General features: G+C 32.6%; 2 protein-coding genes across 2 annotated transcripts; both read right to left on the bottom strand.

Moving 5' to 3' along the window:
* Positions 1-376: 376 nt before the first annotated feature.
* Positions 377-2,971, bottom strand: LOC122315409 (60S ribosomal protein L13-1-like). The gene is made up of 5 exons (XM_043131285.1): positions 2,820-2,971; positions 1,695-1,810; positions 1,389-1,522; positions 856-1,017; positions 377-773 (listed from the first exon to the last, which is right to left on the bottom strand). Exons 2-5 carry the CDS (start codon positions 1,801-1,803, stop codon positions 552-554), a joined length of 627 nt encoding a protein of 208 aa, XP_042987219.1. The 5' UTR covers positions 1,804-1,810; positions 2,820-2,971; the 3' UTR covers positions 377-551.
* A 1,264-nt stretch (positions 2,972-4,235) lies between these two features.
* Positions 4,236-10,460, bottom strand: LOC122315407 (endoplasmic reticulum-Golgi intermediate compartment protein 3-like). The gene is made up of 13 exons (XM_043131282.1): positions 10,035-10,460; positions 9,108-9,181; positions 8,691-8,774; positions 8,368-8,448; positions 7,723-7,803; positions 7,488-7,580; positions 5,936-6,115; positions 5,712-5,779; positions 5,530-5,581; positions 5,208-5,261; positions 5,024-5,116; positions 4,802-4,868; positions 4,236-4,687 (listed from the first exon to the last, which is right to left on the bottom strand). Exons 1-13 carry the CDS (start codon positions 10,174-10,176, stop codon positions 4,596-4,598), a joined length of 1,161 nt encoding a protein of 386 aa, XP_042987216.1. The 5' UTR covers positions 10,177-10,460; the 3' UTR covers positions 4,236-4,595.
* Between the last annotated feature and the right edge of the window lie 8,266 nt (positions 10,461-18,726).

The following is an 18,726-nucleotide window of genomic DNA, read 5'->3' as shown; positions in this document are numbered from 1 at the left end:
AACAATTTAGGATGCTGTAAATGCATACATACTGCATTAATATATTTTCCACGCTCAAGGCGATTCATAAAACATAAAAACTAAATAACCTTTACCAAGCTCCCCCATAAATAAAACTCACAAATTCCACCATTTTTAAAATTCTACACATATTAAACGAGTTCAACCACAACATCAAATTGAAGCGGAGCCCAGGGAGCCAATCAATTTAAGAACACTTCTGATCGAAGTGAGATGCCCTAAATGAAGACCGTAGCTTGCTAAAATTCCCCACCCAAGTGCATCTTAACTAAGCTATTTCAAACTCCAAAATCTCATCCAACACTACAAACGACGGCACTAAAGTGTAATCATTCCAAGAAAGGACGCAGAACCATTACCAAATAGAGGTCAACATAACCAAGCCCTGAAAATTCATCAATTCAACGGACCTTAAACAACCTAAAATAAAAAGTTTCAAGAGTCCAGATAAATGTGTAAAACCAAAAATGCAAAACGCCTTTCAACATTAGAAGTTCCAAAGGCTGCTTCTTGATGGCATTGAACCAAAACTATTTCTTCTCTTCCTTTTCAGCTTCTGCAGCTCTCTTCATCCTAACACCAACATGGCGCGTGTTGGTCCGTTCAATGCGAAGTTTGTCATATGCCCTGAATGATTTCATCTCTTCAGTAATCTTCACCAGCTCAACAGATGGCCTCTCACGTACTATGGGCAAGTATGGGCCTTGGACCTGGGTTGCAGTTGCAAGCTCCTCAGGTGCAGAATCACCAGCCTGCAATAAAGGTACGAGAGTTAGATGTGCAACGCTAGCAAAAAACTATTGTCCAATCGTAGAAGTTCAGCCATAAGCCAACCTTAGATTTGCTGCGAGCACGCCTTGGGAAGACAACCAACTTTGCCTTGTATGTCTTCAGCCTCTGCACATTCGCCTGAAGACTCTCCAGGGAGCGATTCCTCCTGCGATGATCAATTGCTATCCCAATAGTTGGGGCAAGTTTCTTGGGGATGTTAGCAGCCTGTTTATATGAAAAAAATGTTTGCTGGATTACAAAAAGCTCTCAATATCGTAACAACATAAAGAACAATACAAAGCTGACATATACTAAGCATGACTGCAAGAGGAAAGGGAATACTGGATTCAACCCTCTGTTTGGTTGCAAGAGAACAACTATTATCTTTAAAGACTATCTTCAAAAAACCATTCGCTAGAAAAATCTATGGAGATTTAGAAGCAGAATGCATCCTACTGACTACAACTTGATTTTCAAGGATTGTGAGTTCAGCGAACATGGAAATATTCCAAATAAACTGACCAGTGTATTAACAAGTCAGTATAGGGTAAACCAAACTTTAACAGACAGTAAAGTTGACATTCAAGACACCCCACCTTCAATTCTTCAAGAGAAAAGCCCCTCCCAGCCCTTACTTTCATGTTATACTTCAATGTCTGCCCATGTACAATAGGACGAAGAGGTCCAGAAGTTGGACGGGGGAAAATTTTGACAGCCTTCTTCTGGCGAGCTGATAGTTATTATACAGAACAGATCAAAAGTCAGTCAAAACTTCCATCTCCAAACAAAAGTTTTTGCCTCCAAGGATACATGCATGGCGTTTTTATGAGTGAACAATCAAAATGTAGCACTTCAGTACCAGAAATGGGGAACAACATCCCTAAAAGGGAAAAAATACTCACCAATTCTTCTTCTGTGTTTCCGAGCTGGTTGATTAAACCAGGTCTTTACAGAATTCTGCCATTGTTTCTTAAAGTGACCATTAGGGATAACATTGTTGTGCTTAACCATTTCTTACCTGTAAAGCCATGGAATGACTGAGATATAACTTCAAATAATAAACATACAGTTAACACCATGAGTATATGGTACATGGAGCAAAGAAAATCTCTGAACTAAGTGCAATCCACACAGTGAAAGATCAAAAAATAATCTTTATCTTGTACTTGGACATTAATGTATGTTACAGGGGTCCAAGTGACGTCTTCTAAACTAAAACTGAGAAATGCTGTTAGATGCAAACAGAATTTGTTTCATATATATACGTTAAGATGCACCCTCAAATGGAAGTTCAAACCTGCTTTTCGTGGTCCGTGCAACAAACCATGTACTTCTAACTACGTTCTTTTTACACATCATTGTTCCAAAGAACAAACAATATGCATCAGTAAAAACAGGGCTATTACAAAAAATGGACGTGATACAGCTTATGCAGCATACGATATTTAATCTTCTTCAGGCGCTGTTTTAACCCCATAGAATGCTCTAAATAGTTCGACGAACAATGCTACCATCATTTCGAAATACATAGTATATCATCATTTCGTACACTTCTCACGTGATGTTCGACCAAGCATTTTTTTTCTATTCTTATGGCCATAAAGGAAGCACTTAATAGCCAGGTTATTCGACTATTTGGGAAAATGAAACATAATTGGATTAAAAAATAAAATTCCCTTTCCGTCTATTTCCCCACTTTTTTCTCAGAAACCAAACAGAAGCTACTCGAGACATACAATCAAAAACTTCATCCCCGAAAAAATCTTAAACAGCATCACCCAATTCATAAATGGGACTATGATAACTCTGGATAGCAGTAAAACGCATAGATCTGGAAATGGGGCAGAACAAAAAGGTCAAAAGGCAATATATATGCGCTTATACCTTGGAATTTGCAGAAAACCAGTTTAGATTTTCTTAACCAAAAGTCAGTATTCTCAGCAACCAAATAGAGAGTTGGAGAAAGATGGAGTCTCAATTGAAACGAAATGATCAAAAAAGTGAAATAAAAAGTGGGGGGAACTTACAGCCTCGCCGACGAAATGAAGCTAAGCCTATCTCTCTGTCGTATCGCTTGCTCGGCCGCACGAAGCTTTGTTAGGGTTTCTCGGGTTTATATGTATTGTAGGGAGGCGAGCTGACGAAAACCCTAGCGCCGTTTCTCTTCGGTCAATTTATTATCGTTGGCCCAACTGTATCGGGCAAGTTGGGCCGTATCTTGGGCTCTGTTTATTTTTGTTTTGATTTTTTTCCCCATTTTTGCAACTTCTGTTGGCCTCGTCCCTCGGAAAAAAATGAGTCACACACGTTAAGGAAGAGATATTTATTTGTAGGGTATTTTTTAAAAATATGTGGCTCATATTTAATTAATAAGAATTTGATTCAGATGTAATTCAATATGTAGTTTGATCAATAGTAGTATAAATATAAGTTTTTAATACTTTGATGCATAACTTTTTTCAAAAATATTACTTAATCTTTCAATATTATCGTTCAAAATTACAGTTCAAATATTTTAATTTTTTTTAATTTTTATTTTCTTACTTTATGATTAAGGAATTGAATATTAATAAAATTGTATATATATATATATTTTAATAACTAAGACTGTTAAAAAATATTTAAAAAAATAAATAAATAACACCAATATTTTTTTTTTACCCTTGATACTTGATTTCGAGTGTGGTTTTTTTTAGGTTTCATTTGTTTATCTAAATTTAAATTATCGCATCTTATCTCATTGTTATTACTTTTTTAAAATCTCATACAAAATATAATAAACAATTCAACTTTTTCAAATCTCAAAACAAAACTAATATTAAAAAATTATCTTATAACAAGATTTTATTTAACTTTTAACAAAATATCTTATCTCATTTATATTGTAAAACTAAATGAAACCCATGCTTTAAATGCATTTCCTCGTCCCATTGAGTTGTTAACCATAAATTAACCAGCAACTCTTAATGCTCTACAATCAGAAAAGATGCAACTGGAGTATAGGTTATGGAAAATAACTATTGTAACCTATTTAACCTTAAGTCCACAAATCCCCTTCTCCCAAAAAAAAAAAAAAATGACACGAAACTAAACTGTCCTTCGAATTAGAGTTTGTAGCAATGCCCATGATAAACTATATTGAAAATAATGGTGTTGGAGGTCAGGGGAAAGTCGACAAAACAAAAGGACTATTACAGTCTTCCCCTTCGGCAAGGACAAAACATGTAACAATGATGATAGTGGCCGTCCAGTATTTACCATTGAGCGTACCATACTGTTAGCTATAATCTAAAGATAGTTTCTTTTAAAGATTTTTTTAACATCTTTAATCATAAGAAAAAATTAAAAATATATATATATACAATATCACTTCTTTAACCATTAAAAATAAATAAATTAAAAAAATTAAAATTCATGAGCAGTAAGAATGAGGGGCCCTAGCATTTTCCAACATGTAATATATATAAATATAATTCACAATTATCTTTCGAAAAAGCCTGATTTATCCTCGACATGTCTCACTAGGAAACCTCCCCCGATAAGTCACATTAACAGAGCAGTTACAAACTGGTAAGACTGGGCAAAAAGGAGCTGTCAAGTGGGAATTTAACCTTCAGTGACCAAACAGATATATTGAGAATACTTTCAGTTTCAGCTGTAAATTGTGATCATAAGCGGCCCAGCCAAAATTACGGAGTGTCGATTGGATAGTACCTCCTCTTAATTTAGCTCTCCTCTCCATAAAGCCATCTACTGACAAAATATCCAAATACAGCAGCGCCAATTGCCAACCAGATCAATCATCAACTAAATTTACCGATTTCCATCTTCTTCTTAATCGCCCTTTGACCATGATATATAAATGAATCCAATATTCCTGAAACGGTGAAAACTCCTGAACACAACAGACAAACATCATTGTTATGCATCAAATCAAACATTAAAAAAATAAACGTTCTTTCTCAATAAATTTGAGATTGAGAAATCAAAGGGAATGTTTTGGAAATACCTCCAACAATAGCGCACACATTTGTTAGGAAGTGTAAAAATGAGATATGCCCCTCTGTGAAAGTTACCTGCGGAGTGCAAGCCAGATACAATAAAAATGAGCCCAAAAGTAAAAGTCCACGCACCAGAATCACACGGTAAAATTTTCTTCAATAGTTCCAGCATCACCGAGTATATTTGATTGAAAGATCTTTCTTGTGAATTGCCATAAGCGAAAACCCACCTTAATTGGAGAAAGATCATAAAAGAAAAATACTCCTGGAAGGGACTGAAAGTGACCTAGTTCTGAACTCCTAAAATGTTCAGTCACCGAGAACTGCCAAAATCAAATTCAAGTTTGTATCATGTCATGTTCTGTATACAAGAGCAAAATAATAAATTAATGGCTTCTGTGAGTTTAACCGCACCTGATTTGACTGGATGGTGTGCCCACTCACATCTGAGTATACTGTAGGTACAACCTAGAAAATAAAGCAAATCTGTAAAATTCCTTAAAACCAGATAAGAGTTTCTCAATGATTTCATCAAGAACTTTTTAGCAATATCTTTTATCCAAATACTTTCGGACCTGAGTTTGGTGCAAATGCTCCAAGAGAATCAAGTGACTTATAAAGAGGTTATAGAAGGCAAATAACCTAGAGAGTATAATAATCAAAATAAAATCGAGAGGCATCATAATGCTTGGCTTCCATTATATGAGAACACGAGGCAATCATCCAGGACACTAACCTTGATGAAATACTGATACATCCCAATTGGTGTTTCGTGTGTCCATTGCACCCTGAAATTTGTACATAATAGAATATTTTTATTTTAATATATACAATGTGACAAATATACAAAAATTGGATTATGTTTTTTGTACAAGGGATGGCTCACTGGACTAGGGTGAAAGGAAAAAAATTGCCTACCCATCCAGAGGATTCACAACACCAGGGAAATAGTCTCCAAAAGTTAATCTATTGATCTTGTGACTTATCTGTATCACATATAGCACATTTATCAGATGCCTTACCAGAAAGTATAACAAAGGTCAAATAAAAGGAAATACAATAGCATGACATTTGAAGACTTTTAAAAATATATGGATTAATATCAACAGCATATCAATGAAAAGATCAGGCTCATAACTTACATTAAAACTATCCTTTTGAAATGCTAGTAGATCATGTACATGAACACCCGACTGATGGAAGCTTTTTCCAGGAGCAAAATGAAAATTTCCTGCCACCTTATTGACTTCCAAGAATCCATATATATTGCATCCTTCACCTTCTTCGTCTTTAATCCTTTGTAGAAAACCTTCTCTTTTGCACTGATTGTCACATGTTATTGGTATTATATATAATACATCTTGCACTATCACCACTAAAGTATTCATTATCTTTTTTATGGATACATATTTATTATCTAATGCAAATATTGCATTGATCAAATTATAATGTCCCAATTAGATAGTTGAACAGGTAATAGTTGCAGAGAACTGCTACACCATGTACTTCTGGTCTCATATGATCCAGATTAATCTTATAACCTGATGCGTGTGTGCCCCCCACCCCCCAAAACAACAACTATACTAATCAATTTTAATTTATCACAACATAAAGAACTGTTTTAATAGGAAATTTGATGTTTAAAAACATGATTTCAAATCTAGTTTGATCTAATCAGTTGCTTGTTCTAACCTAATCAACAATGGTAAAAGCTTCAAAGTATATGGAAAGTTTCGAATAAGTTAGGACCTAAACACGGTAAAAGGTGGCATTAAGCTTTTTCAGAGTAATCATGTAAAAAATTAAACTTGCAACAGAAATCGTTGTCTATAATTTCATCGAGGCATTTTCCTCCATGATAATCTACTGGACATAACTGCACAAAGATCCATATGAGTACAAGTGTTCTGGAGACGCAATAGCCACTTTTATCTGATCATGTATGACAGTACTGAGCACGCCAAATTAGGCAAGGTATAACTAGTAGCCATTTCTCTTTATACTTTCAAGGCCATATTTATGAGGAGTGCAAAATGCAGGCATGAGGGAATTTAGGCACCAAATAAAACATTTTATTCCTTTTGTTTTGAAAAAAAAAAAAAAAAACCACCCAGTATTAGGAGAAAAATGTTTTATTCAACCTCAGTCATTGTTAGCCAGTTGATATCCCTCCAGCTTCCAGTACCAAACTAATGGGAGAAATTAGGAGCCATCTCTTCTTTATTTGGATGGAAAGTGTTTGGGTGGAGGAGGAGGAAGAAGGGTGTGGGGGGGGGGGGGGGGGGGGGGGGGGTGTGTTTAAACTCTGTCTCAAGCACACCACACTAAGATATCATACTAAAGAAGCAAATAGTATTGTGTGTACTAGTTAGGTATTTCTCAAGTAGACTCCCTGTGTACCTGGGCTTTGCCTATTATTATGAATAAAACTTCTTGATTATATTTCAAAAAAAAAAAAATAGTATTGTGTGTACTGATCAGATAGTGGAAGGAAATCAAAAGATTAAAAAAAATCTCTTTCTGCACATAAAAGTTCTCCAATAAGGTGAAAATTAAAGATACACATCAAGTACAATAGAAGTATATAAAGGCATGTTATTCTTCCAGTATCAAGCTACTTTTCCAGTCTTGAAAGCTTGTTACAAAATATTTGCAGATTGAGGATGGATAAACAAGCTTCTATGAAAGACGAACCTGGTCAATCAGATCTGGGTTCGACATTCCCCAACCTTTCTTTCGATATGCTTCACGAACATCTTCACAGGTATTACAACAATCTTCATCTGCCTGCAGTGACGGAAACAGAATCGATGATACCCATATTGCACCAACAACTTTCAACATTTTATGTTCAACAAGCTACATAGAGCTTCCAAGACTAAACTAAAAAACTTTGAATCACTAAAAGGGCCTCCACAGACAAGCATACCGTTTCTGCACCATAACAGGAGCCACAGTATGTCTCATTGTGCTCGAGCCTGCCACCATGTCTCTGTAGTGGCTTATCAATCTGAGTCGAGCAGACCAGGAAATAAGTAGAGAGAAACAAAGAGGAAAAGGATCACTGAATTGGCAGAAAGAACAAAGACGATGTACTACTGGACTGATTAGGAGAAAAATTCACTGAATTCCATGATATAACTTTAAGGTAATCCCAGTTGCAAAACAAAGCCACATAACATCAAAACCAAGAAATTTTATTCAAAAAGAATCAGAGTGCCCAGGTTGTTCACTTTCCAGGCTAATATTCATAATCTAAATGGCTTTTCATTGATATTATGGGTGAACAGCTCCAACATTGTTCCTTTTCTGATTTTTTTAATGCAAAATATTCATTTCATGTAACATTTTATCGATCCAATTCATTTTTTTGCATCTCTCATGGGTTGCAAAACACAAATTTCTCAAGCAAACATAACGATGCTAGGTTGGAGATAAGACGCTCCAAATTTAAAGCTCAGTATATCCAGTAGAAATTTGAAGCGATTTTTAATGTGTGTGTGTGTGTGTGTGTGTGTGTGTGTGTGTGTGTTAGTACCAAGAAATAAACTGCAAGGAAAACTGTATTACCAACCTTAGGAGCACCAATTCCATCTTGTCTTGATTCTATAACATTTCCAAGAGTATCTAATCTTTTCTTGATTATGTCATGTCTCTGCAAGCAAAATAAGTCAAACAATCAATCCCACTCATGCTCTAACTGAGAGGATCACAAGAGTCTTTTGTGCTTTTCTGCATCTTCATATGTATGAGAGAGACGGGAAGAGGGAGGGAAGCTTAATCAGAAGCATCAGCATTTACAACTAATTTTTTGAAAGAAAGTGGGCAAATTTGTAAACAGAATTGTACACACATAACCATTGAAGAAAGTGAAAAAAATACTCTTGCAAGGCATACCACATCAAGATGTTGCTCTCCACTTATGTCCATGGCATCAAGACTGAGTATAGAGCATGGGAGGGCAGGAAAGGTAACATCAAACTGCAGTTTAAAATACCATGAGGAACATGAATCAATAACTTAAGTGGACAATTGAAGTGTATCACATAACCCTAATAATATAGGAAAAACTGTAGGATCAATTTCATATCCTGGATAAGATCTTTTAAATCTGAGAAAATTTGTTTGAATAGGAAAGAAAGCAGATTCCGAGCTTTAAGTAAGAGAATCAGGAGCCCTCAAGAACAGTAAGGAACTCCTCGTGTCATAAAAAATGGTTGTAGCAGCACCTCAAAGAAAGGTTATGCAAGATTCTAGGGTTTATAAAAAGATAACAAAAAAATTGAATTTTTAAACAGAAAATACAAACATTACATTGATGCGTAGCGTTTCTCCTCTCGAAGTATCTACCACGAGCTTTGTTTCAGTTACAGAATGAAGATACAATTCTGAAAGCAATGCACAATAAAAGGCATAGTTAGCAATTTAGAATAATAACACAAATTCTGCTAATTAATCAATGGTACCCGGCCAATGGAAAGATAGATGAAGGAAACAAAAGCACTACATTATCTATCTACATCGAAGCAACACCAGCCATACAACTAGCAAAGCTGTTAGGGTAACCACAACTAGACTTCTGAAAAATCAGACACTAATTACCCTAAGAGCCAAGTATTAATTCATCCGAATAATCTTATCAGTTGGATTTTGTCCTTGTCACTTGTGATTGAGACGCAAAGAATGAAGCAATAGGGCTCAACGTTGTGAACCTATGTATGTCATTGCACCAAAAAAAGTTTATAAAGTCCTCAAACCATTTTGAATTGCGAGAAAGTTTAGAACAGACCAGAATTAGAACCTTCTGACTACGTAATGTTGTGGATCATTGTTTCCCAGCCAGACGTACTTAAAAAGAACAAAAAAATTACTCAATTTATCATTCAAACTTTCTAGTTTTACTCTTATCATTCGAAGAAATAAATATTCTTCACAAAAAAATAGACCAAGTCCAATTTATCAGAATATGGCAGGAACAAAACCTGGTGGATTTTTCTCCTGGTCCTAATTGACTATCCAATGACTCAGCCTCTTGAGCGTTACAGCATAGGAAAAACAATTATCAATATCAAGGCCTGTATTATATTAATCAATTTAAACAGATCACGAAGAAATTGTATCTATGTATGTATAACATTTGCAAAGAACTAGATCGAAATATAGAGAACAAAAATTGAAACCCTCGTAAGACAAAACAGTGCATATACGGGCGCGACTAATTAGAAATGGGAAGAAAGTTACGGAGCTCGGAGATGAAGAGCAAGATCATGACAATGGAGGAGGCGAGAGTGATAACGCCACCGGAGAGCGTGCGGCTGTAGAAGTCCTCGTTTATTTTCGGGTACGCGTCCAGGTTCCGAAGCTTGTTCATTATACCGTCCATCGCTACTCCTCGATCTAATCTCTCTCTCTCTCTCTCTATAGGTATATGGATGATATCAAGAATCGAATAAATCTGATGAAGGATGAAAACTCGAAAGGCAGGGGGGGGGGGGGGGGGGGGGGGGGGGTGAGCTTGATGAGCTTGAACGCCCCGCTCGTCCTAGAGACGGATTTGCCGCGGAAATAGCTTAACGGGGCGTTGAAGATTGTGAGAAAGGAGGACAGGGGGAAGACCCAGAAGGCAGCGGAGGATCTTATCAACCTACAATTTATCAATGCCGCTTCGGGCCTGAAAAGCCGTAGCCTATACGTAACGAGTCCAGCCTTTTCTTACGGAAAAATTCTAAACATAAGCGCACAGTACACTTTTTTTTATTATCCACCGAATATTTGGTATATAAATAATAAATATAAAAATTTAATTAATTTAATAAAAATAAAAATAAAAAATAAAAAAAGTGTGATACTATACTTATAAATAGCAAAACTCATAATTTTGTAATAATAAAATTTATTTTTTAAAAAAGGGATGCATAATATTTGTATAGCTTATGATTGTATGTAGTATTACTTATTTGTAAATTATTTTTTAAAATAAATAAATAAAAGAATATTTGTATAAAAAATTAATTTTTTAATAGCAGATTCAATCTTTTTTAAAATGAATGTGCAATACTTGTATAACTCATAATAATATTTAGCATTACTATCGTGTAATATTTGATTATGTACTCTTTGTACATTTTATTAATATGATTAACTGCATCAATTTTCTTTTAATACGTAACTAATCGCATGAATAAAGTATATAAAAAAGTACGTAACAATGATTGTATATAAAATTTATATTTGGCTATATAGGTAAATTAAACACAGCTGATTTAATTGAACAAATCAACTCCTAAAATCATAAGATGACATAATTCATATATATAACAAGTAACACGACAACATCTATGTAATCTATTTAATTATCAACTAAAGTGAGTTATACTAAATACGGTTTGTTTCAACATATTTTCATACAAATGAGTTTAACTTATCCAAATACATTTTTAGACACGATTAATGTGATTGATAATGCAAATATAAGTATATAAATCACTTACAACTACAACTATATTCGTGACAAAGTATTTGACAATGGACATCCAAACAATTAATATATAAATGAAAAAGCCATCTAAAAATGGGCCAAGAAAATCTAGTAAATTAATATGATCAAAGGATTAGGAGCTTTTTACCTTATCCTTTGATTAATATTACAGTAACTATGATTAATAAACATTTTCTTTTTCAGCACATCTGGGTTCAAATTCTTTTATATTACTCTCTATTCTAAATCTTGGCACCTTAAACAGTACATTTTTCAAACGGCTTGGTTGAAATGTGACTTATTATAATTAAAAATGATAAAAACTAAGATAAAAAGTGCATTACTCGTATTATTATCCTCCGTGTGTAGTTAGGCTCGTTTGGAGACTGAAATGAGATGGAAATTTTATGAATAATAATAAAATAATTTATGAATAATAGTAAAATAGTTTGAATTGAGTATCTTTTAAATTTTGAAAAATGAAAGAGAAAATGTTAAATAAAAAATATTATAAAATTAAAATTTTATTATAATATAATTTCAAATTTTCTTTTTTGAAATTTAAAAAATTCGAATTATTTTTTATTTTTTTGTTTGAAAATTAAAAAAAATAGATAAAATGAAAATTTTAATATGAGACATACTTGAATTAAGTCGTGCAACTCCACTTGTTCATATTGGCAGGAGATCGAGGCTTGAGGGGAGATGGGCTGGTATGGCAATCAAGCAAATTTCGGGTGCACTTCGCAAGGACATTTTAATTTGATGATCTGCAATCGAACAATAGCTAATAAGGCCCAATCTTGAGCCTCTGTAAAGTTTGGGTTGGACTAGTCGTGAACTAAGAAAAGGCCCAATCAATTCCCAAAAAAGTGGGTTAATGCTGTTTATCAAAGTTTTGCAATTTTCTGATCAATTCCCATCAGAGTTCAATTTCATTACCTATTTTGTTACATGGCATTCAGAATATTAAGATTACCATTTACTCTCTAATTTAGAATACAGATTAGATTGTAATTAATATTTCGAGTCATGTTAAGTGATAATTTTAATAGCTTAAAGGTTATTTGATCTAAAAAAAATACATGTACACGTCAAAGTTCTCATTATAAATATGGAATTTCTCTTTGTGAAAAAAATGTAGAAATTCCTAAAAGAAAACCTGATTTAAGGATTGGGGAGTGAGATGAAAATTTTTAATTTTCGACGAAAGTTTAAAATATTATTTTGTAATATTATTATTATTTTAAAATTTAAAAAAATTGAATTAGGATTAAAAAAAAATTGAATTATTTATTATATTTTGTATAAAAAATTTAAAAAATATAATAATAAAATTAGATGAAAATTTTATATTGGAAGTTAGTTACGAAACCTAACGGATCATTTGCGGCTGTCCTTGTATCGGCCTAAAGATAACAAGTTTTTTATTTATTTATTATTTATGAGTCACCTGTTTTGGTAATATAAGAGCACGTGACTATAGACTAAAGTTGGAATAAATTTCGAACTTGATATTTTTTTCATTTTTTTGTATTTTAAATTTTCAAACACTGCAGGTAGTCATGTCATTGAGTGGGTAGAGATCTAATCATATCATGCGCAAGCCTGTGATCAAATCAAAAATCGAAAATTGACTTTATTATGTCGAATAAGCTTCGATCCCTTGCCCTAACGTGGAGGAATATATGGAAGTTTTTTTTTTTCAATTGAGCGATGATTTGCCAAATTGGTTCCCTCACTCACTTTATTCACCAACTTTTGAGTTCTTAGCATGAAATGTGTACATCATTTTGATTCGGACCTCATGCCAAGATGATCCCTTATTTTACTAGACCCAATAAAAATCAACATTCGAGACCGTTGTTTGCGCTCAGAACATTAATTTTCAAGGAAAATCACTCCTTCTTCTTCTTCTTTTATTTTATTTTTTCAGTTTTTGTGTGTTTTGATAGGAACGGTAAAACTAAATTGATGGAAATTAAGAATCAATTTGAGATTACGTTAAGAGTATAAAAAAATACTTCAACGGTTTTAAAAGCTCTTTAATAATAATAAAAAAAATATTGTTTGAGTGTTATATATTAAAATATTTTTTAAAATTTCAAATAAGTTAAAATGTGCTTTTGTTTGAGCTCAAACGTATTTTTGCTGATAATATAGAACATAATTTGAATTTGAAAAAAATTGTTAATATGTGAAAATATCTATATAACTTTCAGATAATTACAATTTTTAAAATTTTAAGAATATGATCATTATTTAAAAAAAATTAAATAATCATCATTTATTCCTTATAAAACATTTTTTTAAATTTGTTTTCAAATAAATATAAAATATTTGAAAGTGATAGAAACATATAGTTACCAAATATTAAATAACATTTTAATAATAGAACTTATTATTTAGGGCCTATTTGGGATCATGGTGGGAGGTCTAAAAAGTACTGCGGTAGAACGGTTTAAAGTACTTAAATGATAAAATTTGTTCGTTTGGTAGTTTTACATCAAAGTACTTTAAAACAAAGAAAAAATAGAAAACTACGTTTCAACAAAAGCATCGAAGTGATGGTTTTTGGAGAAGCACTTCATAAAAAATAGTTCCTATTTTACCGTGCTATGTACATTACAAAATGACCATTATCATTTTAACATAATGACAACTCTACTTATCTATATTTTTCATTATTTTTGTATAATCTACTCAAGACTTTATCTATCAATATTTTTCATTCTTCTCATATTACTTATGTATCATTGAATAGATTTTTTATTCATTATAATTAATGAAAAATTTATAAGACTACTTTTGTTATTATTTTATTATAATATTTGATTTTTATCAAGTATCTGTCCTTTTATGTCATTTATATCTCAAAAAGTATTTTTTAAATTTGTTTCCAAATAAATATAATATGTTTGAATGTGTTTTAGACATACGGATCCCAAATAATAAATAATTATTTAATAGTAAAGTTTATTACGTTAAGCTCTAAACTATAAGCATTCAGTTAAAAGTAATATTTTCTATTGCAACTCCAAACATATACTTCAACTATAAGTTAAGCCCTAAAGCTATAAGTTCTATGTTTTACCGCAATGCTAAAAATGCAATATTAATTAGGGTTGGCTAAAAAGAAACGTGAAAATTAAAGAACCTTCGAGCGATAATTAATGGCGGCTAGAGAAGCCTCGATAATGGAATGTCACATTGTAAGATATAACGTTCCTTTGTGGGTACTACAAGACAATCAATTATACTTTGGACCATCTACTCTAGTGCAATAGGCACTCAAAAAAAATTAAAAAGGAGGGGGGGGACTCTGATTTTGACAAATAAAGAGAATCGATTATAAGCAATCTTTTCATGACTTCCAAAGATGCACAAATTACTGCAATAATTATGTTCTTGGCATGTTCCCTCCAAGTACATTTGCTTTCATTCCTTCAAATAAAACAAATGTAAAAGGAGATACCATACATGATTTGAGTTGATCTTTCAATGACAGTATTATCAACTAGGAAATAATATATATATTTTCATTCGAATTGTACACCTTTTATATATATATAATTATATTATTATATATAATTGATTTATATTATTTAATTAAAATAATATTAGTATTTATCTTAAATCTTGTCAATTATTACTTTTCACATCATATCTACCCCTTAAAATATGTCAGCACAAAAAATATAATTAAAGATAACAACATTTATAATGAATAAAAACATGATTTGTCAATTTATTAAAACCATTTCCTGCATCCTTGCAGCCTTATTAACTCGAATGTTACTAACATTAATTGACTTCCATTTTTCATAAAAGCTTGCAAATTATACTGACCAACAACGTCTGCCAAAACACAAAACCCATCACAAATATATATATATATATATATATATGCTACATATACAAAAAAAATTACACAAAATAAATTTACAAATTGATGTGGTTTTATAGAATCCGTTAGATGTACTTTACTATAAAAATAATTTTACAATATGATATATCACATTAAGCTACATCACTTTTATAGATTCATTTTTATGTAATCATTTTATATCTAGAGTAATATATATATATACACACTAGAAAATATCATCTTCATTTTAAGTGCTTGAAGAAGACTAAGATTAAACATTTAATATATTACCGTTGCAACTCACGTGGATCATGGTTAATTATATATAAATGCAATAAATTCACTTAGTTGTAATTGTAAACTTTAGATGAATTCATGATATAGAAAGTTGAAAGAGTTGTTTCCACTTTCCAGATGGCAGATGATAGAATTACAAGCAAAGTGTGGCACGGTTCTTAATACGTACCCCATGCACCTTTACAGCCAGCTCCCTCCATTGTAGTACTTGCCAAACACACAAAACAATAACACACTTTCGATCAAACTCTGAAAGTTGGCAGACGGCCAGAAAGATGATCGACCTCTGCAAGTTCAAATTGCCCCGCCCTCCACAAAATATTAAATTCCACAAAAATCTAGAAAAGAAAAAGAAACGGGGATATCCAGGTTATTGCAAGGTTTTAGCTAGTGGGGAAAGAAAATTACAGACCAGTGAGGATAGAGACCAGTGGGCGTGGTGGCCACGAGTGGGTTTCGCACTATGGCTCTATTTGTGGGTCCCTGATGAATCATAGCCATGGCAACATTTTCCCTGCAGTCACGTCTCAAAAAATAAAATAAAAACATCCATCTTGTGCTGCGTCTGGTTTTTCCATCTGGGTGCCGGAGGGCATTTTTTTCAAGAAAAAAAAATCAAAAGTTCATTATATATATAGTACAAACGTCCAATCCAATGATCGGATTAATTGATCTAATCGGGAATTTTATTCTTTCAAAACATGATAAGGTAAAGTCTGGACGGACAGATGAATTGTTGATCCTATAACTTAGAAATCGATCGGTTTCAAACATAAAATCCAGATATTGATCATTAATGTATGATCAGTTTCTTTTAGCCATTGTTGTTTGCTGCAACAGGGCAGGATTGTTTTTTCTATTTTGGGCCAAATCTTTTAAAGTGGCCGGCTCGGACTTTTTAAGGGGTTAAGCAGCTAAAGATCTCTAGTACTTATAAATAAATGAAGATCAGGCTCACAAGTATTCACAGCATTATGGAGACATGATCGATAAATATTATTGGGTGTTCTGCAATGATGATTCATTGAAAAGTTGGCGATGGATCGTGTAGAAGGAACTAGCTAGAAAGCGTCTAATGGTGATTTTTAATCGAATAAACGAAACTTAATTTATAGTGTTTCTAGATAATCCTACTTATAATATTTAATTATATATATTTGCGTACTTCAATTAGTTAATTAATTAATTACTCATATATATATATTAGCTGTGCCCAGCGTAACATTATATGATCTGATCATAAAATTAACACTACTCTAATTCACGGATCGATTAATACTACTATTGCTACTCTAAGCTTAACCAAACGAATTATTAGGGTGATCAGTAGATGTGTGACACTTCATGCATGCGATGGACCATCTCGATCATGGTGACGTAGATTGTGAAATGAAACAGAAGAGCCAAAGTAGAGAATTTTCAAACCTTGTCCATAATTGCCAACTTCATGAACATGTTTATATATATAATATCAATGAGGATGAACCTGTCTCTAATACCATGTGAAGACATAACTTATCCGGAAAGCTAATTTATAAGCTGATAACTAGGAAGAGCTAGGTAAATTTAATATTTAATATTTATCTTTAACTGAGCGGGTGAAATTGTTCGTATGTGTGAGAGCAATAAAAGTGGATTGAATAGTAATATATATAGAGTCAAAAAACTGTTACATTTATAAAGAAACCATACAAAAATAATATCACAAATTGACGTGTATTCATTTGATCATGATCCGTTAGAATATTTAATTTAATTTAATTTTTTTTTATATAAAAAGCAAATGATTCACTTTTATTCGAAACAGGATATTTTATCTTTGTGATCGATCACGAGCTCTAGTATCCGAAAGGTGCTTTTAATTTTGTTAATTTTATATAAAAAGAAAATAATATTTTTTCTCGTAACTAGTTATCAGTATTACATCTAGGTTAATATATAATGCAATATTCCCAGCTTCTATATATTCTCGTTACTATAGGAAAATATAATAAAGCATGATCATGACCTGATTAATTTCATGATATTGGGTCATATATAATTACTTGCCGTGATCAAGATTTCAAGATTCTTTTGATTAAAAAAAGATCGAAAAGAAGAATTCATGTACATTCTTGTAATTTCTCCAATTATTTGTATCAAACGATCGAGCATATACGAATTATTGTTTGTGTTGTGGAATTCTATATATATATATATATATACAGACACATGATACACATGCATCGAAGCATGCATGCATGTTGGTCCAGTACTGGGACTTTATTCTTTTATGCCTCTTGGAGGCCCTCAAGGACGTTTTAGTTCGGTAGATATCCCAGTCCCAGATACTAATTCTCAAATTGGTTCTCCACCATAGGCAATAGATCAGGAATAGTTTAGGGCAGATTAGATGCTATATTTGACCCATATAGCTAGGTTCGTGCATACATTTTGGCAACTCGAGAATAAATTAAAGAACTTACCCAAAAACTTTGTGATTCAAAGATATGAGCATCGTGAATTATGAAGGATGTTATGGTGTGAAATGGTGGAAACAGTTTTGCAGTATCACCGAAAAGATCAAGAAGATCTAACTACTTGGAATATAATTATAAGGAATATATATAATCAAAGTACGCCTATTCAATAAAGAAAGAAAATATATCAGCTCGCATGATCATCATGAGATTGCCACGAAATAGATATATATAATTATTCGACCTTCTGTTTTTATTTGGCAACGCAAAGATAATTTGCAAGCTAGTGGCATTATTAATTATGCTCATCACCAATCTTAAGATTATGTTTGAGATCCGAACTCCACCGAAGTTGAAAACTAATCTAGTACGACGTTGTGTAATCGCATTAATTATATATGCTCAACTTTTGCCATCATAAGCTAGCTTGAACCAAGAAGAAAACTCTGGCAAATTGGCAATTTCTTTTTTCTTTTTATGTGGGAGCAACACATTACCCAAAACGGAAAACTGAAATATATATGCAAGTGGCCAAGTTGTCAAATCTCTAAAGGGAGCGTGGGATCAATCCCTATCAGTAACTCCCATGTACAAAAAAATATTAATAATAATTTTCGGTAAATTTTTTAAGAAATAGTATTTCTTAGGAAATACGTTTAATTAACCGGCCCGAAAATACGATGAAAGAAAAGCGAGAGAGAAAAAGAAATTTGTTAGCTATTATAGTAGTATTAATGCATGTACTTAATTAATTTCTTGCTTTTATTTAGCTATTTATATTTTTTAATTATGAGAAATTTTAAAGCTAAAAAAGATCTTATAAAAATAAAT

This window comes from Carya illinoinensis, chromosome 7 (assembly GCF_018687715.1).
Source record: "Carya illinoinensis cultivar Pawnee chromosome 7, C.illinoinensisPawnee_v1, whole genome shotgun sequence".
NCBI lineage: Eukaryota > Viridiplantae > Streptophyta > Magnoliopsida > Fagales > Juglandaceae > Carya > Carya illinoinensis.
Note: the sequence above shows the minus strand (reverse complement) of the source record. Positions and strands in the feature narration are given on the sequence as shown.

Bases quoted from the DNA above. Each gene is read 5' to 3' on its own strand.
- LOC122315407 (XM_043131282.1), bottom strand. From the start codon at position 10,176: ATGGACGGTATAATGAACAAGCTTCGGAACCTGGACGCGTACCCGAAA. The intron at 8,449-8,690 runs GTATGCCTTGCA...TTTTGCTTGCAG, and splicing joins GAGAGCAACATCTTGATGTG to AGACATGACATAATCAAGAA. The intron at 5,582-5,711 runs GTAGGCAATTTT...TACAAATTTCAG, and splicing joins GTTGTGAATCCTCTGGATGG to GGTGCAATGGACACACGAAA.
- LOC122315409 (XM_043131285.1), bottom strand. From the start codon at position 1,803: ATGGTTAAGCACAACAATGTTATCCCTAATGGTCACTTTAAGAAACAA. The intron at 1,523-1,694 runs GTGAGTATTTTT...AATAACTATCAG, and splicing joins GAAACACAGAAGAAGAATTG to CTCGCCAGAAGAAGGCTGTC. The intron at 774-855 runs GTTGGCTTATGG...CCTTTATTGCAG, and splicing joins GTGCTCGCAGCAAATCTAAG to GCTGGTGATTCTGCACCTGA.